At 37.3% G+C, this 25,551-nt stretch overlaps 1 protein-coding gene across 11 annotated transcripts in view; it reads right to left on the bottom strand.

The window, feature by feature from the left end:
• The window catches only part of PPP6R2 (protein phosphatase 6 regulatory subunit 2), a 109,943-nt gene that overhangs the window by 9,082 nt on the left and 75,310 nt on the right, over positions 1-25,551 (bottom strand). For all 11 annotated transcript variants that reach the window (XR_009958872.1, XR_009958868.1, XM_062579432.1 and 8 more), the window contains 11 exons: positions 24,473-24,588; positions 23,124-23,209; positions 22,695-22,775; positions 21,315-21,412; positions 18,599-18,656; positions 17,025-17,152; positions 14,521-14,696; positions 12,869-13,031; positions 12,390-12,478; positions 11,032-11,239; positions 1,584-1,736 (listed from right to left, as the gene is read on the bottom strand). Coding sequence is in view for 9 of the 11 variants with exons in the window: in XM_062579432.1 (XP_062435416.1) it covers positions 1,584-1,736; positions 11,032-11,239; positions 12,390-12,478; positions 12,869-13,031; positions 14,521-14,696; positions 17,025-17,152; positions 18,599-18,656; positions 21,315-21,412; positions 22,695-22,775; positions 23,124-23,209; positions 24,473-24,588 (1,356 nt within the window). In the remaining 2 variants the exon portion in view is untranslated. The remainder of the gene's footprint in view (positions 1-1,583; positions 1,737-11,031; positions 11,240-12,389; positions 12,479-12,868; positions 13,032-14,520; positions 14,697-17,024; positions 17,153-18,598; positions 18,657-21,314; positions 21,413-22,694; positions 22,776-23,123; positions 23,210-24,472; positions 24,589-25,551) is intronic.

Raw genomic sequence — 25,551 nt, forward strand, 5'->3', positions numbered from 1 at the left:
ACTGTGCCCCTTGTCCGTGGGGTGATTGCTTCTACCTGCCATGCTGTACTCCTCAGCTCCCAGTTCACCATCCTTTGCCTATAGCTGTGCTCAGGGGCCTTGACAGTACCTGCAGTGTAGCAGCAGAGAACAGTTACCCAAAGGGATTATCAGCTTGCTGCCAGACGTGTTGAAACTAGCCCTAGAATTTGTGCGATACCAGTTGTAAGCTGTGGACTCAAATGCTACATAGCAGCTGTACAGATGAGCTATAAGAAGTAATATACCTGACACCCAGATCATATTTTACTGAAGTAGACCTTGACGGATCGAATTTTCATGAAGTTCTAAGCACTAGTTATAGATTTTTTTTTCTCACTAGAAGTATATAAATGAAGAAATTTCTCTAGGATGGCCCAGTTGTCTAGCTTCAGCTAAGCACCATCATTTGAGATTCAGTCTAACAGTGGGCTTGTTCCAAGAGGATTCAGTGAGGGAAGAGGCCACAAGGCTGTGGAGATGACAGCACTAAATATGCAGAACAATCAGTCTGCATATTTAAAATGTGCCTAGCAGTCACATTTATAAAAACTGTAAGTGTCATTTCTCCAAATTTCCTCTCATAGTATTTTCACTGTTAATATCTGTAAGTTCATTTGAGCAACAAAACTCATGCTATCTGAATTTTTGACTTCTTTCTGCTGCAGAACAAAGGCCATTATTTTAATGATAAAACAGGTGATTTTATAGAACTTCCTATAAACCAAGCAATGAGTCAGCAATGTGTTCTTGTAGCCAGGAAGGCCAATGGTCTCCTGGGGTGCATTAGGAAGAGCACTGCCAGCAGGTGAGTGGAAGTGATTCTGCCGCTCTACTCAGCCCTGGGGAGACCACATCTAGAGTACTGTTTCCAATTCTGGGCTCCCCAGGACAAGAGAGACATGGAGCTACTGCAGAGAGTCCAGCGTAGGGCTACAAGGATGATCAGAGGGCTGGAGCACCTGCCCTATGAGGAACGGCTGCGAGAGCTGGGCCTCTTCAGCCTGGGGAAGAGAAGACTGAGGAGGGATCTGATCAATGTGTACAAGTATCTGAAGGGAGGGTGTCAAGGGGACGGGGACAAACTCTTTTCAGTGGTGCCAAGCAACAGGACAAGAGGCAACAGGCACAAACTGAAACACAGGAAGTTCCACCTGAATATAAGGAAGAACTTCTTTCCTGTGAGAGTGACAGAGCACTTGAACAGGTCGCCCAGAGAGGCTGTGGAGCCTCCTTCTCTGGAGATATTCAAACCCCATCTGGACATGATCCTGTCTAACATGCACTAGGTGATCCTGCTTGAGCAGGGGGGGGTGGACTAGATGATCTCCAGAGATCCCTTCCAACTTCAACCATTCTGTGATTCTAAACTCAAAAATACGTGTAACATACTGTTGTAATGTAATAGTTCTACACTATCCTCAGTCTAACACACTCCAAGACACTCAAGATGTATTAATCATATAGCAGTTGATCATACGCTACTGCCAGAATAACCACATTCAGTGACATAGTAAAAATCAGTTTTCTGACACAGGGTGGTAAGAAACGTTTCAGCTGCTCACCTGTCTTTTGTTGCCATTTCTGCACCAGCTGTGACAACAGCTGCGGTGTTTGGGTGTTCCTCAGAGTGCTGGGCGGCATTCAGTGGTTTGGATGCTTTTGTCGTTCCGATGTCAGTGATGGTCAGCTTATCAATAACCATGCAGTCTGCATCGCTGTGCGGGAAGAATTCAAGTTCAAGTTAAATGACAATGAATGAGAGTTAAATTCCAATGGAGAAAAAAAACATTCCTCCTCCTCACCTAACACACGCCACAAAATTCCCATAAAGAAATAAGAACTAAAAATAAACTGTAATTTAAAAGCATTATATGCATTCTGGAGGCTACATTTTCTAAAAATCAGCAAGACACCAGAAATGCACAAGAACAGTAATTCCTTAAGAAAGGCATTTTCATTTCCTGCAGCAAAATCAGGCCTATGAATTCTCAGGTACCATCATTGCCTGAAAACAAGACATTTTAATGCTCTCTGCAACTAACTCTGTTGGTGCATTGTCCTGTGAGTGAACACACAGAAAACAAACTGTGAGCCTGCTGGATTAACAGTAGAAAGGATGCAACATTAAGTACATTCAGTGAAGATTTTACAAGTTTAGAGGGTGTAGAAAATCAAGTCGCAAACAGGAGAAATAAACTAGAAACACACTACTTACCTGTAACAGTAACTGGACACTACCAGTACCGTTACAGCTCATCATTCCTGGAATTGTCCTCCCTTACCCAAGAAAGTCTAGAACATTTTCAAGCCCATAGTTCTTTAAACTGTTCATTCTAGTAAAGCGTATTTCTGATCTAGCACAGGTACCTATGCTGCTATAAAACCACAGATTTTTCCCAAGTAACTGATACTTCTGCATCCACTTAGAAAAGAATTAAAATTTAAGTACAGAACCTAAAAACTCTGAGGAAGAAAGAAGTTAACTGGATGTTCACAAATGGTATCTTCTGAAGCCAAATAGCGCTAAAACCAACTTGCTTTCAGTAACATACAACATGACAGATCCACTTGCTTGTGGGACTACATTTCTAATGATGCATCCCTAAAACAAAACAAATGATGAAATCGTGAAAAAAAAAATGTCAGCAAAAAACCTCCAAATCTTCTACATGCATATTTAAAAACCCCATGTTTCTGTGTGAAGTGACTACTGGGAACACTATTTTTTTTGGCCTTCTATATACAGTAAAATAAAATAATGCTAAATGCAAAGAAAATTTATTTGAAATACCCTGAAGATGCACATGTTTAGGATCAACATAATTAAACCATGGATATCCTAGAGTGAGTAGTTCTGCAACACAAAAACAAGGTTTATAAGATGATGAATGCTCTGACTACCAGGGTCCAACTGCATTGTGTATTTATCTGTTTTTTAAATCTCGTATCTATTTCTCTACACACACATGTGTATGTCTGTATTCACTCTAGGGTTTAGATGCTTACTGCTAGAGGTGAGTCCTGCTTAACACAGGACAGCCCGTCATATGATTTTCATACTGTTTACTTCTAGTAGGTTATTACCTACAGGATATAGATAGACAGTATACAGCCATACTTCTTTCTGTGAATAACGACATGTCAAAGAAGGTAGAGCGAAAACAAGAACATGAATTATTTTCCTAACAGTTTTAACCCAGTTTCAAGAATGATTTCTTATCCACCTGGCAGAGAGAATGTTTACAAAAATGGAAGGAAAGCTCACTAGATGGCTGAGCTGCAATTCCGTCAGTAACTTAAAGAGGAGTTTATAACGTATACACACATACATATAATGTATACAATGTATACATATAACCAGAGTCTGATAATTAATATGTGACAAATACTTTAAAAGTATATAAATGTCCTTTAGAGAAACTGTAGGGGATAGATAAGACAACAGAGAATCAAACTGACTCTGTCATTTAAGTTGCCATAAATATCATAAGAAAATGACCTCCCACACAAGAAACTTGAGCTCCTGAGGTTTAAATGGGTCAAAGATAAACTTAAATTCAATCACTCAAATTTCCCTGACACAAGGATTCCAGTATTACGAAGTCCTAGGGGAACTCAATCACTAAGGGAGCACAGAAATTTATCTGTCTTGTGCTGGACACACAAATCTCTGCAGAAGAATACTTAAAAGCCAAACTAACAAGTTAAAAAATAAACTAGCATGTGATGTGGAACACAGAATACTATGATCCAGGTTAGAGGGCACCTAACAGTTATCTAATCAATTCTAGAATAAACACTAGTGTATGTACACATTTTGTACTAGCGTATTCCTCTGGTGAGCTCTCCCTTAGCAGCTAGGTGTCCTTTAAACTCCCGTGCGGCATAGCCCTGCTGCCAGCACAAGCCATCGAACGGCCCGTTCCTCACCCCGCCGGGCTACAGGCCATGGCACATCCCGACAGAGCTGAGGAGGGGGGCGGCGCAGACTGCACGCAACCTGCGAAAGAACAGAACTCTTCTCGCATGAGGTTGGTTAGGACTTGTCAAAGAAGAAACCTTATTAGCCACCCAGCCTATATCTACCGTAGCCTCTTCTAGTTTGCTGTTACAAGCCCCGCACACAGACCTCTAACAGTTCCCATCCCAGAGAGAATTAGTGTGGCTCTAATCCAAGCCCACTTGTAAAAAAAATCTACCAGTAGGCTTAAGTCAGAATTGTCTTTTTTTTTTTTTTTTTCTTTTTCCCCCCCAATACTGTAGCCAAACTGTGCAACTTAATGACCAGCTTTGTAAATACTGCTCTCTGGAAGTCACTTACAACAGGGAGTGCTCTCTTTCTCCAAACATCGCACCCTCAGTGCGCAAGCTGAACATACCAGCTTGTCAGCCTTATCTGAAAACAAGACTAGAAGGTATCACCGGCATTTTTAGGTCCTGTCATATGTGTCACTAGAATCTCAGAACACATAAAATAAAAGTCTATGTAAGTCAGTCAGTCTACATAAAAAAAACTGAAAGAAGTATCCTCTCAACTGCTGGTTTCTGGACTGCCATGGCACAGGGCCGGGTGGTGTTCCCCTTCACTTGGAGGTTGTGCGGGCATCTGGCTTAGCAGAGCTGATCAAGTTCCCCTCCCAATAGGCATGACCCAGCGGAACTCAAAACGCCCTGAAGAGGACGGTGTCCACGTAAACGCAACAAGGTTTTCTGAATGAGTGGGAGCTTCAAGATAACCTTGGGTTCTAGAGACCGAAGAAACTTTGTGGCAGCAATGGGCTATTGCTTAGTCTCTTGCAAAGTGAACAAAGCAGGCGATTAATCGGTTGGGAGTCTCAGCGAGGAGTAAGTATCTAGGTGCTCTTGCAGACACTGGCAAGAAACACTTCCTGCTGGAGCCAACTTTAGAATATGATATTTGGCAAGTTTCTGCCTCACTCACTTGAAGGTGGATGAACTAAGGAATACCATCAAATGGCACAATTCACAAATTGTTTTGAAGCAGATCAGGGAATAGTAGAGTGTGAAAGTGAAATAATTAAGTTTATTGTTTACTCTTCCTGGTTATCTGATGTCTTACATATCTTAAACATTATTCTGGTTTATCTTTTTCAGGCAGTAAGCTCATGAGGCAGGTACAATCAAGTCTCCTCCAGGTTATGTGTACTGCCAAGCACTCAATTTCACTTAGAATAATTACATAACAAATTACAATAATGATCTTAATCAACAGAAGTATTTATAGCATAGCTTCTTCAAAACCTGTTATTTTATGTTGAAGGTTGTATTCATACATCAGACAAGGAACGCTACAGAAACACTACTGGTCAAAGTTGCTAGTGTCTGTGCAAACTGTACACATACACATACAGTCCTTCACCACTGGGAAAAGTGAACAGGTTTACCATTTTCTGCAACAATCAAAAGACAAGCTAGTTGAGGAAAGCCGTAACAATATTTTATTTGTTGTATTTCAAGAAGCCCTTAAGAGCCCTCTCCCAAATGCACACAGATTACTTTACATGAGAGATGAGAAAATGAACTTTGGCTTCTAGCTGCCTTTTAGAGACTTCTTCTGTTAGAAGATGCTAAGGACGATCCCATACAGGATGTATCACTTTCTTATCTGCCCTCATATGAATTCTTCTCAGACATTTGCTTTTCACATGCTACTGAAAACCTGTAGCTCTCTCAACTACTGAGTTTCAACTATGCAAATTTGTTTCTTAGAGGAAAATCTGCCACAAAGATTGCATGCAATATAATACCTGCAATATCAGAAATATTATATATCCTATTCCAGACCTCAGGTACTATAAAACAGTTATTCATTTTTTTGCTATAATGCAAAAATCCCACAAATACAAAGCCTCCTCAAACTAGTAATACAACTATTTTTCTTGAAGAGGAGTTTCTTTCTTGAAAAACAGGATTAAATGAAGACGTTCACACTTTCTAACTACGGCAGTTCTCATAAAACTATTCTGTATCAAAATTGATACACAGTTAAAATAAAGTCATATGCTGCTCCATTTACAAAGATGAAAACTTTAGGTGCTTGCTTAATATTTGAAAACACTTCAGTTCTTTATAGCAATTTCCTACAGCTTTATGGAGAAAATACTTTATATTGCAACTTTTATTCAACACCTCTCTCCTGCCTAGTTTCACCACACAAAATTATTTACAAGACTCATGACTACACCGCTCCTGCAACACACACATCCTCTCTCGCCCTGTCTTTCCATTGATCTGCTTATGGAGAGCCTCTTGGATCTTGCAAGGCAAATTAAACTATTACTGTTTTGATAGGTGTTTCAAATATGCCAGCCTGACTCTGAGCTGTACTACTAGACAGGGATCCACCTGCTTTAGCATCTAATGCAGCTTTTCACAATATGCATTAAGTGCAATCAATTAAGTGCAATATTGTTCTACATCTCATTGTTAAAAGAGCTGTAAGGAATTCGGGCTGTAGTCATGAATGATCCAAGAGCTTTAAGTATTTCAGGAAAGAATGGATTTGATTCTAAAAAAAACAGCCTTAGAGTTCAATTCTACCCACCTCTGAAGCTCACTATTGTGGCTCCTGGGATACACTAGATATCCTCTAGTCTCTTTGGTAAACAATTAATAAGTATCACAGACATTAAAACACTGTAAAGACACGCTAGGAAAAACAGTAGTACTATAAACAAAGAAGCAAGACTTGTATAAAAAGCATACCTAAACACAAGTCTCATGCTAAGCCCATAAGCAAGTCCTTAAAAAACAGACTCTGCAACAATCAACCAAAAGACAGAAAGTAAGAGATGCAATGGCAGCCATGCTAAATATATACTCCTTAATAGACTATTAAAATATTTGTTGGCTAATTATTAGACAAAATCATACAACATGGAAGATCTGACTTCCCAATTACATGCAATCTTACATTATAAGCACCAACACATGTACCAGCATAAAAGATCCAATCTATGTCAATTATTGCACTAAATGTTCATCTTCAGTTGGAAAAAAATAGACTTTTACAGTGAAATGGGGCCTCTATTTAGTCACTTTGCTTTTACTTTTCTTTCTCAATAAAAGTATGCTGATATATAGCTAATTTTTACAAAAATGCTGGAGTCATGCTCCATGCCTCATTTTCCACAGCATGCTTATTTTTCCCTAATAATCTATTTAAAACATTCAGCAACTCTTCCCAATTAGTCTGCAAAACAAGGCACAAGCAAGACAACCGTCTTTGTGCTGATCTTTCATGCTCTTCATGTACAATAGCAAGTTCATAAGTCATGCAAGATGAACAGTCAGCAGGCAGAAAACAGAACTGAAGGAGAAGACAGAAAAGAAAAATGTGTCCCAAAACGGGAGAGCTCGAAACATCCACTGTGACAACGTAACTCCATTCAGTTTGGGAAACTGGAGGATTATTTTCTCTACTGCATGTAAGCGGATGCTGCACTAAAATTCCTTGCTCAATAACAGCAAAAGCAAATTAATTGCTTGGTTGTTCTGTGCAAGGGCTGTGCCTGACACAGACCTTTCTGGATCCTTCATGCAGTGGAGAGAATTCCAGCTCTCACCTTGGAGTCCATGCCTAAAGCAATGGAAAGAACCATTGTCAGCTGTTATTTCAGAGCTATTTCAGCAGAAGGAATTTCAGGTTTTCACTGCTTTTAGAATGAAAGCTAAATATTTTCATCCAAGAACTGTATGCAATCAAAAACAAAAGAGGAGACTTCTAAGGTGATTTCAGAGAAACACAATACTTCCAAATACAGAAATCACTAGTTTTGTCTCATTTGCATTTCAGTTCTTAGCAAATCACTACAGCACTTACAATGCTTACTTCCAAAGCTCAGTAATGTACAAATTGAGATTTGGTATTAAATAGACACAAAAGAAATGCATTTTTTTAAAAAATAGATAGCAAGCACTATTGTTCAGATGGAATTCCAGCCTCCATTCTAAACTTTCTTTTTTCTGTTGCTTATCAAAATATTCATTTTCATGTTTGGTATCTGGTCAAGACTACTCAGGAAAGGAGGCAATAGAGTGAAGCTGACAGTAAATATATTCAACAAATTTCAAAAAAAATAGATTAAAAACAAAAAGCATCAGTAGTTCAGGAAAAGGTAATAAAAGGAGAAAGAAATTAAAAGTTATAAACATCCCAAATCCCTATCACCATGAACAGCAAAAGCTGACTCCTTTTTCTTTAAGCAGCTCATCTTTAAAAGAGCTGCTTAGAAACTTCATTTGAACAGCTCAGCAGTGAAACACTTCAGACTGCTTTTGAAAATAAGGAAGAAGAAATGCAAAAGCTTAGATTAATATTGTACAATTAAAAATTAGGCGCACAGACATGGAAATGGCAAGTCATTTCCCACCAAAAGTACCTATCACATTGCATCCACTTAGCATTCATTATTCTGCTTTCCACATTAAATGCAAATCTTATTACTGTTTATGCTGTTGCCCATATATCAATAAACATAAGAACTGTGAAACATGTCCAAACTAAAACTGCTGAAGGAACCTTCACATTTCACCTCCCTAGTTCATGGATTAATTCTACAACTTTAGCAAAGCCTTCCAGACATTTTTAAGATCTTTACAGAGTTGCTTGCTTTGAATTCAACCTGCCATTATTTCAAATACTGGTATTCTGAATACTCCTGCTTGATCACTGACTAACAGCTTGAGTATTACTGAACTTTTCTAGAACAAAGTACAGCCAAATGGCAAGTAGTTTGAGGTAAATGCCACATAGACTCGATTAATTATGAAAGAGATAAGAAACTTTCAAGTTTGTTAAATGACATTGTCACTTAGTAAAACAGTAAGTAAAATAAGCACATGTTGTAATTAAAAGTATTTTAAAATACGATGCAGCTTACAACTTTGAAAATCTCCAGTCTCTAGAGAATGGAGATACATGCTGAGCCACATTTCCTGAATCTCCTGCCCAGAGAGGTCAGGTAACTTTCTGTTCATCAAGCAGCCATACATGTGTTCCGTAACGTACTCTTCTTCAAATGAAACAGTTAAGAGACGTGTTTATTTCAGTGCATTTATTTCTCTTTTTGTCTCTGGTCTGATAGGAAAATTACAGCAGATTCTTGCTAGTTTGCACAGTGACTGGGAAACATCGCTTAAATAGATGAATTTTAGAAAATAACTAGTAAAGAACCACAATTTAAAATTTTTCAGCAAAATGAAAAAAAGCATTTGACTTGGATAGTGTATCTAGTATTGTATTATAGCTAACACTATAAAAGTAAAATGTTGAGTATTGTTATTATAAGAGGGTCTCAAGAGGCTTTACTTTACCACTTAGTAAGAACAGACAGAAATTCTAATACTGGGTGCATTAGCAAACTGCAGATCACAAGGCTTTGCTATAGTCATTTTGAACAGAACATGAATTTTCCTCTCAAAATAAAACAAATTCCTATTTGCAGAAAGAGCTCAGAAACAGGTAGAATGGCAGAAGCTCAAGGACACATGACATATGAATCTATTAAACAACATATTTGTTTTTAACGCTTCATTAACACGTGTTGCCTGTACACATTCTTTTCACAAAGGACTATACACAACCTCAAGTGCAATTTTTAAAACTATTATTTCTAGGATCTGTTTTAACTGACTGTGAAAATGTGAGCTTTCCCAGTCCAACAGCTCTGTGTCCAACCCAGGATTAAGTAACTAAGGGGAGAAACTGCTTGTCAGGTGGATGTTTGGAACCCTGAAAAAGTCTCCATTATACATACCCTCTGACTGCAGGTCTAAATATTCTGAGCAATACCCACAGCAAGAGAGAAAGGCAGCAAGAGAAGCAGAAATAGAAAGAAAGCAAAGAAAGGAAGAAAAAGAAAACAGTAAAGATTGCTGCAAACATAGACAAAAGAATCATCTTTGCAATCTCATTCTGAAATCGAGATCCCTCTAGTAAAAATATAAAGGAACATATCAAAGGCTATTTCAAAGAGTACAATTGCTGGACACTGGATTTTGGACCTGAAGGACATCTGAGGTAGACATCAAAAATAAAAAACAGTTATTAAGAGCTCAATTCAGACTTGCTCAACCAAACCTACCTTTGGTTTACTTCCTCCTCTTCTATTTTACTTAGTTACGTAATCCAACTTGGTTTTTGAGCCACTGCTTTTTAACTCCCAGTAGCTATCTGCTGGAGTATTTTGGCATGCCAAGCAGCTCATGTTGACTATCCCAAAAAAGTCGCATAACCACATTATAAAACATAAATATCTGTTCCTGAGTTAGATGCATAAAATACAGGCACTCCCAACTAGCAAAATCACAGACCAAATACTTGTAAGGAATATGAGGAAAGATCCAAACACCCTGATTTTGTGTAAAATTTATGGACATTCCAAAATGAACTAGAAGCTTACTGTTTTCAAAAGCAACAGTAGCTCTCAAATGATAAGAGTATGATAGATTAGATATCTGCAATTCTAACCAAATTGCCTGATAACCAAAGGTTAACAAATCTCAGAATTTACCGTATGTTATTCTGGTATTTTGCATCTTTTATAATTTGTTGTGTATAATGTTATACTTTGAGTATACAGAAAAATGATAGTATTAGTCATTTAAATCCTCCTCTTGCAGGACTGCACCCTGATTCCACATCAGACTTTGTATTACCCATCATTTGAGGCTTTGCATGAATTTTGTATGGGATTTAACACTGCATCCCTGCCATGAGTCTAACCTGAGTTGCAGCTAGACAGTCAGATGTGTGATCCTTTTGTGACATGGGGTAGTGGCTAAAATGAACCACACATTTTTCTTATATTAAATCTACTGTAAGTATTTTATCATAACGTGACAAGAAAAGCTAAAAGACATCCTTGCATAGAACACTTTGAGCCATAGTGGAAAAAACAGAAAAAGGAACACATTAATCCCTAGTGACACAGTACTCTAAAAACCAGGATAGAGCTCTACCCCACCCCAAGGTGATTCCTTTCGCACCTGGTGAAAACAGCCTTCTCATTTTTTGCATCCATAGTCAGCTTGATGGTCTCCTGGCCTGAGCCTGTACTGATGGTTTCCGTGACAATATCAGCTTTATCGTCCTCTTCATCACTGTCTGAACCTCCAGACGAGCTACTGTCTGAAGCCACTAGCGGTGCTTTCCTTGTAACACAGACATTCCAAACACAGGGTGAGGCAGCACTGACTGAAAAAAATAAAGAATTCACATTGCAAAATGAACAAAAACATGGGAACAACTCTTCAGGTACAACCTCAAGTAAGTACAATGGTATCAAATGGAATGCTTACAATTACAGCAAATTTCGACATGATGGTTTTTGTGCATATCTCACAACTAAGACAGAATGCTGTATTTTTTTTAAATAAGCAAACAAAAGGAAAAAAAAAAAAAGAGTTCTCTGTCAGGAAAGTCCCAACATGTCATATTTGTGTTCAAGACAAACACTAGAGCACACTATTCCCTTCACTCCTTGCAAAGCTCACAAAAGGTGACTACTCTGAAGGGAGGATTAAGGTAGTCCATGATATCTCTGTTGACTACAACTGCTCTGAGAACTTGTTATGGTAAAACTTGAGTAGCTATTCTTTTTAAACCCTTTGTTGTTTTCATTCCATATGCATGCCTGTCAAGAGCTTTCCTTTCAGGAAAGCAGAAAAGAAGTGTTGCAGTCTTAGAGCCTTTTCTTGAAGTCCTTTCTTCACAATTTTGATAGGTGCTCAGGAAACTTAATTCAACATATAGTGCTTGACTGACAGGCAGATATAAATAATGTGCATCAATAAAGTAGTCATCACACGCTCTTTGAGCTCTGCTGAACTGAATCTTGGAATTTAGTTGAGAGAGTATACTAGAAAATGAATGCAACAGAGAAATGTAGCGCACTGTCCATTTCAGTATTTTTTTTTAATTTTTCTTCTCCTTGCACAGAAAATAAGAAGGAAATAAATCAAACTGAAGTTATCCATCTGGCTAGGCACAATTACCAATAGGATAACTTATCATATCCTTTTAATTTTTGGTAAGAGATTTTATAATCAAGCACATGGCTAAAAGTAGCACTTTCACGTAGTTTACAAATGAATTGTTTCTGTCATATCAACACTTACAAGAATAAATTTAATACTTTTATTGTGGAACAGGATTATCCCCCCAAAACCTTCAGGATTTCTGAGTATTATTTTAATGGAGTGAACTCTGTACAGAAGGGATCCTTTAAGTAAGGTAAGGCAGGCAGCACTGGAAGGAAGTTCTCCCCTGTAGACTTGGTATGCTATGCAATACTTCAAACAGCTTAAATTATATATCTGTTTTGTCTCGTAACATTCTTACTTACAGCTCTTGTCCTGACTCTGTTTTGGGTTTCCATCTGAATCACTGCTTTCTGTGTCCACAGGAGAACTGCATCGCGGACCCGACTCAGAGCTATAGTAGAGTAGGAAAAAAAGAGGGAAAAAAGCCTTGAGAATGAAGTGCAGATACCTTGGTTGTTACTAATTTTTTACACAAATATCTTTACATTATTTGAAATTATTTGTTTACTTATTCTATAGTCACAGTCTAGCAGCAGTGGCAATACATACCATATTGCTGTACATGAATATTAATGTCAGTGAATAGAAGGACAGGAAGACAAAGGCAAGTAGGAAGCCCTGATATAGAATACTCAGATCATATTACAAAATAAAAGAGACAGCAAGGGAAAGGGAAAGAGAAGAAGATAAGATTACAATCAATGAGCTCCATCAAACCATATTTCAAATATTCTTTCATGCAAAAGTTATAAAAAAATAATTGAATTTATGCCATTTTTACCAACAAAAAGGTTGGAAGTCTGTGAATTTTGCCCATCCTTTCTCCTCAGGCATGGTGTTCTCTGGGGCTGCTGAATCCCACACACTTGATCCAACATCCATGGCAACACAGGGTGCTGGGGGCTTTGAGTTCACTGGCTCAAACACAGCTGTCCATCCAGATCCTGAAGACACAGAAAAGCAGACTGGAATTCCTATGAGTCTTCAGAATCTTTGGCTTTCTCAAAAATTTCCCAAAGTGCTCCCAGAGATGAAAAAAGACCAAAAAGAAAAAAGAAAGACCCCCCCCAAAAAAGACTGGGACTGGCACCTCTTTGATATCTATAGGAAGCTGCCTGTCTCAGATTACAATCAACCTGAAAATCCCTTTTTTGACAAGTATTGTTATCCACAAAAGAGAAGCACTGATTAAGAAAAATGTCCTTATGAATTTCATTGAGCCAGTTGTTTTCAACTGAACTCTGTTTAAACACATTATTTTCTTGCCAGAAGTTAAGAGATGCAGTTTTCAACTGTTTCAGACATTAATTGTTTAACCTTGGCAATTACTGGTAGAGAAATTACAGGTAGAGAATTGATACACGGATTAAAATGTTTAAGATTACAGAAATAATCTAGAGCAAAATTTAGAATAGAACTTGGTTTCCAAGGTCCAGCCTATTGTTTATTTATTAGAACATACTTCTATTCCTACAGATCATATTTTTTTAAATAGTGTTTTTCATGACCGTTCCTCAAGAAAGATAATTTACTTGCATTGCATAGGTCTGTTGTGTAAACTGATTTGCATGCAACAAAATTCAGAGTGGAGAGCCAACAAATCCAGACTCATTCAAAAATTGAACCAAAATTTGAGCCAAAATCTCTAAAGAGTAATTACACCAATGCACAGTATCTACAGATTGTCATTTGTATTATATGTACTGGTTCTTCCTAGTAAGAACTGAAAATAATGACACTACTAAATGGCTGCAGAGAGCTGATTACAAAATAAATACACTTTATTTTCATAGTTACCACATAGGAACACCACATATATATATAAAAAAAACTTTTAAAACTGAAAATATTTGTACCAAAAGCAGGCATCATAGAAAAAAAGAGCTGTGGGAAAATATCACCTCTGTTTCACCTGACTGAATTTGTTCTGCTGACAGTGCTGCATGTCTCATGAACTTACACAGTATTACTTGCATCACTGCTCTGGGAAAAGCTTGTCTATCTGGTTTTCTTCTAGGCAGCACAAGAATGGATTTACAACATGCAAACTAAAAATTAGACAAGCAATAAGGCAGAATAATGAAGATATACAGGGTGTGGAGTTACTTGGCAAGGTATATAAGAAGTTAATGCTGTAATCCTCCACTACTGTTTTGTTTTTCAGTTTTTATACTAAAAGAGTTAATAGTATTACTTGTACTTGTGTGGTTGTCTTAGCATAACTGAAGCAACACATTCCTGTGCTGAAGAAGCCGGGCAGGGCTTAGTCTCACTAATATTTCAGAGACAAAAAATAAATACTGAAATTCATGTTCTCATCTGTACAGGTGGCTTTACAGAATAGCCATAGAAGCCAGGCAACTTGCAGATTGTCATTCTACAGCAAGGATTACAGATCTCGTTTGAAATGGGACAGGAAGGTAAAGCCTTTACCTTCAGAGGAGTCAGAGTCTTTCTGCTCAGAAGTATTGTTCCTGTTGGTGTTTGCTGAGGAAGGAGGCAATTGATGCTCTGTTTCCTCCTCTTCTTCTGAGTCCACACTACCGTCATGATCTCCATTCTCAAGATCACTTTTTGATGAACTCTCTGAGGTCTGAGATGCTCCAAACCTGAATTACAGAACTCAGAATTAGAAAGACCTCTTACAGCAGCTAATTTATCCCTCATCTGCTTCCCTCCTACCCCCAAAAGGGGAAAAGAAAGGAACATTCAGGATGTTTTCTTACAGCATATCTTTCAGTGCTTAGGTCACAGTTTAGCTGGATCAAGGTGACAAAGTGCTCCGTATTTTCCACTGAGGCTACTGCACAGTCAATTAATTTTCCATTATAAAGTTCTTCCTAATAGTCATAGTCCAATGATATTCATGAAAATTCATCCCACTAATTCTTTTCATATTCCCCTGCACAATTCTAAAGGATTTCGTTTTAAGAAACTTCCCATCAGCCACTATTTAGTTACTATACAAAAAAAAATTTTTTTTTATAAACCAAGTATTATTTGTAATAGTGTTACATGTTTCTAGTACTTTGTAAGAATCTAAAAAAACAATTTTTCCTTGCAGATCATACAGTTTAATTTAAATAAAAATTTCAATACTACCACCACACTAAAATACAAGGAACAAAAATAGACAGTGAAAGACAGTGAAATAAAAATGACAGTGAAAGAGAATATAACACCCACAAAAAATCAAATGTATATAGGTAGATGCAATTAGATATGACCTTATACATTCCACTTGTTACTGAAGAAAAACATGAATACAGTATACTTATTAAATTATCTGAGAGTACCTTACGTAAAGCAGGGCAGAAAGCAGATAGAACAACTAAATCAATACACATAGCCACACGAAAGATATAACATGCTGCAAATGCAATTTCTCGTATTATAATTTTCATAGAAAATTCCAAATAACTGATGACTGAAAAAATGATTTGCATTTAATCACCAAGTTTAGTTAAACTTATTATCTCCAAGTGAATTATGACTTAACTAGGCATACAATATTCCATCTTAGTAACAAGATATTTGTTTCTGATTCAATTTATGTCAACCTTATACACCAGAAAGGATACACCCAAGGCCCAATTCAATTAACATAGTTACATTTTATAGATTTTTATTAGGAAGTAAACTAGATGAGAGGAAATGTACTTAATCAAAGCAAGTATGGTAAACAAAATTTTTCGCCTTCACACATACCAAATGGAACCTGATTAAGACCTGTAATTGGTCATAAGTTTTCTACATTCAAAGGATGGACACGAGAGATGAAAGATTAGCATCTAATAGTCAATAAAGAAACAGGAAAACAATTTATTTTTAAGAAATTATAATATCTAAATTTTAAAGATTAATCTGTATGGCCAATTGCTTTTAAGTTCTCATTAAAGATCAAAAACCTAAAGTCTGCAAGTTGCCCTTTGTTTTAATTATATATATCATGAACGTTTATGGTTGCTTGTGCTGAAGTCTACACAATTTATTTTAATTGGAGGATACAGCTTCTTCCTTGCACTTGTAAGGGATGTAAACATCTTTTTTTTTTTTTTTTTTTTTTTTTTTTTTTAAGAGTAATTCAGTTCAAGTAGAAGTTGGGAACTAATCAACTGATGCTGAATCCCTTTTATAGAGTTTATTTCCCCAAAACTTACAAAATGCAGAGAAGCAATAGCAAGTTCCTAGGAACTTTGGTTGTCAAAAGACATCTGCAGAGATGTAATGGGAAATAAGTTCCAGTGCCATATTCAGGCCTGGAGGTTGATAAGAGCAGACAAAACAGTGGCAAACGAGATGAATACTACTGTGATATAAATGCTATGTATTAGGGAAAAAAAAAAAGAAAAAAAATCAGCTTAATAATATTAGGCAAATAGAATTTAAGCTCCTGACTATTTTTTTTTTTGCATTATGTATTCATATTTTAGATTTGCAATTATAGAAATAACTTTTTTTAATAGCTGACTATACTAAAAGGTTGAAAAATGCTAAATGATTCACAATGCCAGAGATGCACCATGGGAGATAAGGGAGATCATTAATTGTCAGGCAAAACACATCCTTTTTTTTGTTGGACTTTTTGGAAAAGACTCTTTATCTACTGTCCTCAGCCCTACAATCTTCTCAGTCTCCTCCTCTTCAAACATGAGGAAAGGAGTAAGTTCTAAGTTTATCAAATTAAACTTTTATTTTTTGATCTTTGAAAATATACTCAATAAACTGGTGCTTCCATCATTATTCCATTCTCTCAAACTAATTGTTTCACATTCAAGACAACCATCTTTTTTTGCAGAAGTGTGATATGTAAAACACTATTTTATGCAAGAAATAGGCTTCACACAACATAATTAAGATATAATTAAACAAATAATTAACTGAAATGTAGCTTCACAGCATTTGAAAAGAAAAATGAGTTTTTCTTTTCATCTTACCGTGTTCTTGATTTAACTTGAGTTGCATAGGTTATCTCCTTCTCTTCCCAGATATCTTCCTCCTCCTCATTATCATCGAATTGTTGGATCCGTTCATTGCAACAGGCTTCAAAGAGGGAAGCATTGGGCTAAAAGAGTATCAAAAAGAAATTAAGTTCCATTTGTTCTTTGAAGAAAGAGAAAAGAATTTCGTCGATGAGCAAGTTCATAATACAGCAGTTATACACAACTAATACCATGAAGGTGTTTGCATTTATTTCATTCTTCTTTCCAAGTTAAGTAACAAGTAGTGGTCAGATACGGAAGAGAAAAATAGCACAGAAAAATAAAAGGCTTAGTATGCTCAGAAGCAGCAAACCCACCACAGATCAAGAAAGAAATGCACCCCTATCTCAGCCTACACTGCTTCCAAAACAGCAGGTATTTCTGCACGTTGCTCCATAGTTGCTCTATTACATATATGTTTCTGCATCACTCAGGGTAGTAGGGATATAAAATCACTGGCAGTATGAGGGCTAGAAACAATTACTTTAAAAATATTCGCAGCTGGGAACTTTGAGAACACAGTGATGCCACACACGCAACCAGTCCCACCTGGGCTAACAGCCCACAACACAAGTTCTTTTGCTACTGCATTCTTCTCAACAGAATTACAAGGAGCTTCTAAGCAAAAATACTTGACGCATAACATACTTCCCTCATTTCTCTAAATTACAGTTTTTCAGACATTGGTAAAATGAGTTATCCCTGTAAATGCACTAATAATCTGCCTATCTGGGTGTTCCCAAATCTCTGAGTTAGAAGATTCAGAAAGTTCTGATTTCAAGATGATGCACAGGCCAAATCAACACCTGTCTTAGAATTTCAGTGGACACAAAAATTGTCTAATCAGGAAAAAAGCAAGTTAATATAAGTAAATAAATAGCTATTTGTGGCTGTAGACTTAGCTGGCTATTTCAAAAAAGAAAATTTTTTTGTATCTATAAAGCATTATCTAGAGCAGCCAGGAGGGAGAAGAAAAGCTTTTCATAGCACTGTTTAAGTGAAAAGGAAAGTATTTTAAGACTAAAGAAATCTAAGTCTCAGTACTGACTAAAACAACCTTCAGTCCAGAGATGAGTCTGGAATCACCTCATTTAAACCACTATCCCTCTTCCTCAGTAAGTAGTGACTTAAGTCAGTAAAATAGAAAGGACAAGACACCACATGACAATATACAGACCCATACGAAACCCAATACTCTGTTATTTGTATTTTTCCCTAGTCTGTGCATGACAAGATTATCAAAATGAAAATAAGAGCAACTGATTCACACTGCAGAGAGCTAGAGAAAGATTCCTCCAGTGTAGAGAGTACTACTTCTGAAGACTGTGACCAAAGCAATAAAATGTAGGGAGATTCTATTAGGGTATATTTAATGCTCTGAGTTCCTTAACTGGATTCAGGCATTAGGGCCTCTTTTCATTTGCTAAAATAATATTCCTTTTCTTTCAAAATGACTATAGCTGATTCAAGTATGAACTAACTTGCTAAAATCCATCCTATTAAATAAATATCCCCAAATACCCACTTACACTGTCATCATCTGCATCTATATTGAAGTTTATCTCTGCAATCCTGTCAAAAGGAGCACTGCAAAAAGAAGGGAAAGAAACTTCAGTGATGGCACGGAGTAGCAAACAGCACTTTTGCAGCCTCAATGCAAGACCAGAGGACAGCTAACCACAGAGACACTTTATATGACCACTCAACAGCTTCTATATTTGTTCCCTGAATATTTGCTGCTGTATTAAGTGCAATGTTTTCCTCTCCTTAGGATGAAAGAATGATTATTTCATATTTTTGAATATTTAAAAAGTACGTAGGATTTTCATTCCTACATTCAATATCTTGAGGAAACGTCTTTAGCCTTATCTTGTTGACAAGGTATTTTGACCCTTCAAGGCAACCACAGCCAATGACTGGTTGTTATTTTGCGATTCTTACGGTACTCATGCAATATATGGACTATCACCAAATTTTTCAGTAAGTATCTTCAGCTGAATCAAAGCTTACATAAAAAGAACAATTTGTAATTAATTAAAAATAAAGGGAGTTGCATCTGAAATTCCAGTCCTATGGTCAGCTAACAATTCCACTAAGTTCCTCAGAATGAGACAAGACACAGAAATCTTGCATAGTGAGCATGTATCCAGAAGGAACAGAAATCATCTGGTTTTTTACATAATCACAATATCCTTAGGAAATCTTAGTATGCATAGTAGCTCAACATCCCCTGATACTTTACTGACCTACCATAGTTGCAAAAATCATTAAATAACACAATTCCTCATTTGAATTTAAGATTTTCTGTTCTAACAACAGCAGAGGGTGCTGTAGGCCAAAAAATTTCAACTTACTAGTACCATTTGGGTCAATGCAGCATTTTTTCATAGTATCTAGATACTCCAGACTTTGGAAAGTATTATTTTCCTTTAAGAAGACTGTAGAGTTAGCAAAAAATACTATTATTCAAATCATCAGAACAATGAAGCATGGTTAATACTTCTTATAACATTCAAATTCATATCTTTCAGAGTTTTAATCAGCTGGAAAACAGATGACATAGCACCAGTCTTAAAATGTTCTACACTAGCATAGTTTTGTAATATATTCTTTGTTTCTAGTACAGAGAAGGATGGCACATCTCAGTTACAGATTTTGCTCAGTTTCATCTTCATTTTTAACATGCACAGTAACTACCTTCAGCAGATTCTTAAATAAGGTAACTCTTCTCATACCCCTCACATGCACACAAGTTCAATATCTGGTGCTGTCTCATAAGAATCTAAAATTCTTTTTTCTTTTTTTTTTCTTTTTTTTTTTTATGTTTGAACTAATTCATATTCAGTCAAACTCTCATGCTAGTCTGAAATGTACTGGCCTTATTTAAGTTCCTTACAATCACAACGTTCACAAAACAAAACAAATCAAAAACAGGAAAACTGGACTCCAAAATCTTCCTCCACATAAAAAAATCCATCTTCCAATTATTTGGCAAACACTCTAATGGAGTTCCTAAGACTCTAAGGATCTTAAGAATCAGAGCAATCAAACATGGAATGCCTTCAAGACAAGGTTACTTGGTTCATGCTTGAAAGCATCTCTGAAGCAGCCAAACTATTTCCAAATCGTCATTCATTTAACATACTTCAGAGAGTCCACTAATTGCTAAAATTATGCTCTGAGCAGAACCAGTAAAAGGACCTTCAATAAATAAAATGTGGACCATTTCTGGTGCACAACTAAAGAGTCAGAGCCATTTGGCATGCAGTTTTCTGGGCTAAAAGCTTCCTATCTTTATCAGAATTCCAGGACATGAGGATCCTGTAGCATTTGCACAGTGGACCCCAACATTTGCTGGCTTGTGAGAATCAGGCCTCAGGATGTAATGTACAGCAGGTATCATCACACCGACTCTCTCTGTCACCTTGGATGACAAATACTTCTTTTGACTGTGATAACTGCTGCCATGAGATGAAAGAGAACAGGTAAAATGGTAACCAGAAACAGACTGGGTAACATCCTGGAGCACCTTTATGACAGTAGAAGTCATACAAAATAGTTACAACTTCTGAACTATTACAGACAAGCAGAATATTTACAGAGTCCTAATCCTTTCCTTAGCTACAATTTTTGAGGTGAAAAGATGAGGTTTTAATGAGGTAACAGCAGTTCTTCTATAAAAGCAACACCACTTATGAACACTGAATTCAGCAAGCTACATAGCACTAAATCCACCTATATCTTCCTTCTTTCAACTATTACTTAGTCCTGCCGTATCTATATTTCCTTATTCATAAGAGAGAGAGGTTGAATTTTTCTGTGGACTTCATGAGAATACTATTCTCCACCTTCTACTCCTAATTTAAGTAAGGACTTAAACCCACTGAAGAGTAGCAGTATAATTGCCTCAAGTTAGCATCTCTAATGCTTTGCATTCTGTGCAATTAAATGTATTCTAGAATATAGATTTACATTTGTATTAAAAATGTTTCTTTTCAGAATGAAGAAGTATTTTTCCTTGATTCAACAACTGAAATAGGAGATCAGGTACGGAATCCTGTAAAAAGAATCAATGTGAAAAAAGGTCAGCTGCTTTCCAAGACATTTATCAGTCTTCTATATTTTTCAAGCTAAATAAGATGCACTGAGCTTCATTTTATGACCTGAACCAGAAGAAGAAAGATTAGCTGCAAACAGCCTTAAATGCTAAGTATATAGAGAGCTCTTAAAGCTCTATAAACTTACTTGATATTATCATCCTGGTCTGCAAACTCCTCATCATTAAAGCCAAATTGATCCACAAAGTTAGCTGTCATCTGCTGGATCTGGTACTCTGAGAAGGCCTGAATAATGGAATGCAAAAAGAGCTATCACAAAGATGTCCAAAGGTATCTAGTTAAGCTTTATTGAAAACAGGTATTCTAAGGAGGCATTAAAATCACAGAAAACTGAGAACTTTGAGAAATCATCTACATCTTCAAGGCAGGACACTCAGACTTCTACAAGACTGATTCCTCTGCTTCATTATTCTATTAAAACATCATTTTAGCTTTTTAATTTGTTTGTTTCTACACCTCTAATCACTCTCAATGCTATCCTCTAGCTTGCCTTTTGTTCATACAAATCACTTTTGAAGTTCACTGTCTACACGCATGCTCACCAAACAGAATAGAAGAATTACTCCATGTGTCTTTGAGTAAACACTCATACACATCACAATGTTTGATCTCCCACAACAGCTTGGGTCTACTGACTATTTTTCAGCTGGCACCCACCATTATTGCAAAGGCATTTTTTTGATCACCTTCTTGCCTACCCATCCATGCCTTATTCTCTATTTCTGAAGAAGATTGTTTCTGCCTCTAAGTAGAAAAATGCAAGACTTTACAGCAGGTTATGTTACGTACCTATGTGACCCCGTCTGAAAAGTTCTGTAGGCTCCTGTCAATATTTCTATTGATACTTGTTACAATAAAGGGCAAAACAGAAATTCCTCCTAGGGTCAATACATTTTCCTCTTATTTTTATGAGCTTTGAGCTTTCTACATATCAGCTGAAGAAAAGAAGAATCCTGAGACCTTAGCTACAGTCAAGTGAGCCTGTTTCTTCTTAAGTTGAGGCTTGCAAATAGGTTTCTTCCCTTATAAATGAACATATCTTTACTGCTAACATTTTAGTATGGCTCTTCAGGTTTTTAACAGAAGACTGCACAGCTCAAGAGGAAGCAGAATCCCTCTACCACCTCCAATTCTGCAGCAGGTAGGTGATGCATACTATCTTGTTGGCTGAGAAATACACTAACACACTGTAGCTGGTCTATGACGTCTGTACTACCCAACCCACCATCATGCAGAAAACCAGGACAAAAGAAAGAAATATGGAGTCTCTCATAGGAATGGAAGAAACACCATGTATTTGGGAGCTGGATACAGTCTAAGCAAAATTCCTTCTGAGACTAGACTAGAGTCTGCTATGTAAGTAGGTATACTAGAAAAAAACAAATCAGCCAAGCACGCTAACTAAGAGTAAAATTTAGGAAGCTGATCTGTACTAGGAAGAATTAATCAGAGAAGAATCAGAAAAGTAAGCTCCCCAGGAACAGTAAAGAACACATTGTTAGCTCACTTGTTGGAGAGAAAGTTCATTGGGAAAAGCACTCTCAATGTCTTCATCCTCACTGGAAGAGTGCAGATGGTGAGTGCTCACCTGGAAGTACAAAAAAGTAAGCATAAGGGAAAACTAAGAAAGCTCAAATACTTTCATTCCACACACACACCATGAAAGACCATACTCCCCAGAAGGCAGAAACTGTCCCAGTGAATAAACACAGTAACACAGATTAGAGTTTACCAAAACGTATCAGAACTGCTGCTGCTTCGAGAAACATTATGAAACATGTTCTTTACTAACACTCTGCCCTTGTAAGCCTATTGCATAAAACAAAGCAAAAGAAGAAAAAGACCATCAATACCACTATTTTCTATTAAAGAAAATTCAGAAGATAACAGGCCTGATCAGAAAAGTCTGAAAAACGCAAAATATCAGTATTCTCACCAAATCCACCGTATTTCTCCTGTTTGTTTCCGTCAGTGTCTCTTCTACAAAACTCTCCCATCTCCCCCTGCAATCTTCAGGTAGCTCTGTAACAGAAAGGTCCCCATCAAGATTATTACAACTCAGGAAGAAAGGATCAATGCCAGTCTAGGCAAGCATTTAGCCCCACTGTCACTCCTGTGTTGGGAACAGTATCTTCATCAAGGCATTGTTTTGAGGACTATCCAATCCTTAATAAATAGGGTTGAACTCCTTCTAGGTACACTTAACAGAAAATTAACAAAACATATTGAGCTTGCCTGAATATCTCAGCTGATTGCACTGGTTACTTGGAAGTCTCTGGGCAGGCACATATACCTGCATGAGCATGTGTTTTATCAGTGCTCTGCAAAGTGAATTACATTTTACTTATGACTTTCTAAAAATGGCAAATTCTGCAGAAAAAGGAAAATCTTTCACTAGGCAATGCAGTAAGATACTGTTCGTAACCATTTTGACTCACTTGTGCAATTTTACAGTAGGCTAAGATACAAAACTTCTACCACAACTTTCTGAAAATCAGCATACTGGTGACCTAAAAGTTCTACTTTTTTTTTTTTTTTTCTCCTTTCCTTTCATGGCGATATAATGGAGAGAAATAGCCATGGCTTGTGAAGCTTTCAGTCTTTACTAAAATATTTATTCCTTCTCAATTTGAATGCATATACAACAAGTACCAATCTACTATAGTACTATTTGATCTATTCACTAGGAACCAAAAAAGGAAACTGAGTCACATTTGTGGCCCTGTTTTACATCAATAGATGTCAACAGAAAATCTTATTCCTCTCACACAAAGCTTATGTGAGATAAAACAAGTTCTCAAAATAAAACGCAGTGAAGTCATGATGGACAAAGCCTGACAGTGTGAGTATCTCCAACACAGCAGAGATGTAGGCCCTCAGGAACATTTACTCTTGTGTTTCTCATCCTCTCATATAACTTCTTGTTGTCACACCTGTTTGAGCACCACTTATAAACACCACCCTAGAATGCTACAAATAAACACTACAGATGTGCGTAAAAATCCTGACATAAAAAAGTAATCTTTAGGACAAAAAGGATAAAATCAGTGTCTGTTTGCAAAAACAAAGTTCCGGCAACTTCAACAGGACTATATGTTAACAAAGATCAACAGAATGTGGTCAAAATAGGTCTTTAAGTTAAGGGAATTTACACTATTTAAGCAGTAATCATTTTTGTTATAAAAGGAAGCCTCATGAAATACAAGGCACTAAAAATATTCCTAAAAGGTCTGCAAAATTTGTTAATCAAGAAAAAAAAAATGGAATAGGAAAAGGAGCATATACCTTTAATAAATTCACTAATTTGAGTTTGCATGGGGCCCTTCTCCATGTTCTGTACTACAGCATTGGCTATCCGTGTAAGGTGGCCCATATTGCCTCGCCTCATTCCACCTTCTGCCCTGAAAACAGAAAACAATCAATAGCAATATAACTAGACACCATGAATCACAGAGAATCAGAGAGTCATAACCAATTTCACAGCCTAGAAATACTAACAGTTCCCTGCTGCTGCAACAGTGTTTGACATATGTAAGCAGGACTATAAACAAGGTTAAGAGAAAAATTTTACTCAGCCCTGGGGAGGCCTCATCTCGAGTAGTGTGTCCAGTCCTGGGCTCCCCAGTACAAGAGCGACATGGAGCTACTGGAGAGAGTCCAGTGTAGGGCTACAAAGATGATCCAAGGGCTGGAGCACCTGCCCTACGAGGAACGGCTGCGAGAGCTGGGCCTCTTCAGCCTGGGGAAGAGAAGACTGAGGGGGGATCTTATCAATGTATCTGAAGGGACCCCTGGAAGGGACAAACTCTTTTCAGTTGTCCCATGTGACAGGACAAGAGGCAATGGGCAGAAATTGAAGCACAGCAAGTTCCGCCTGAAGGTGAGGGGGAATTTCTTCCCTGTGAGAGTGACGGAGCACTGGACCAGGTTGTCCAGGGAGGTTGTGGAGTCTCCTTCTGTGGAGATCTTCAAGGGCCGCCTGGGTGCAACCCTCTCTACCATGCTCTAGGTGACCCTGCTGAGCAGGGAGGTTGGCCTAGATGATCTCCAGAGGTCCCTTCTAACCTTACTGATTCTATGATTCAATGAAAATATGTTGCAGCAGGAATCAGCAGGAATGCTCTCTATCCATGCAGGTAGAGCAGAGGATGCGTTTACCTGTAAGAAACGAACCCATCTGCATTTTTCCCTGTATTCAGACGGAAGAAACTGCTCATCCATTTCTGAATGCACTAGGCATTCTTTACAACTGCCTTAAATCTTAAGCTGATCAGGTACAATGCAAGATTAATATAGAAATAAATAATCCCATTATACTTTCCACTAAGGAAAACATACAACAATAAGAAGAATTTAAATCACTT

This window comes from Rhea pennata, chromosome 1 (genome assembly GCF_028389875.1).
Source record: "Rhea pennata isolate bPtePen1 chromosome 1, bPtePen1.pri, whole genome shotgun sequence".
NCBI lineage: Eukaryota > Metazoa > Chordata > Aves > Rheiformes > Rheidae > Rhea > Rhea pennata.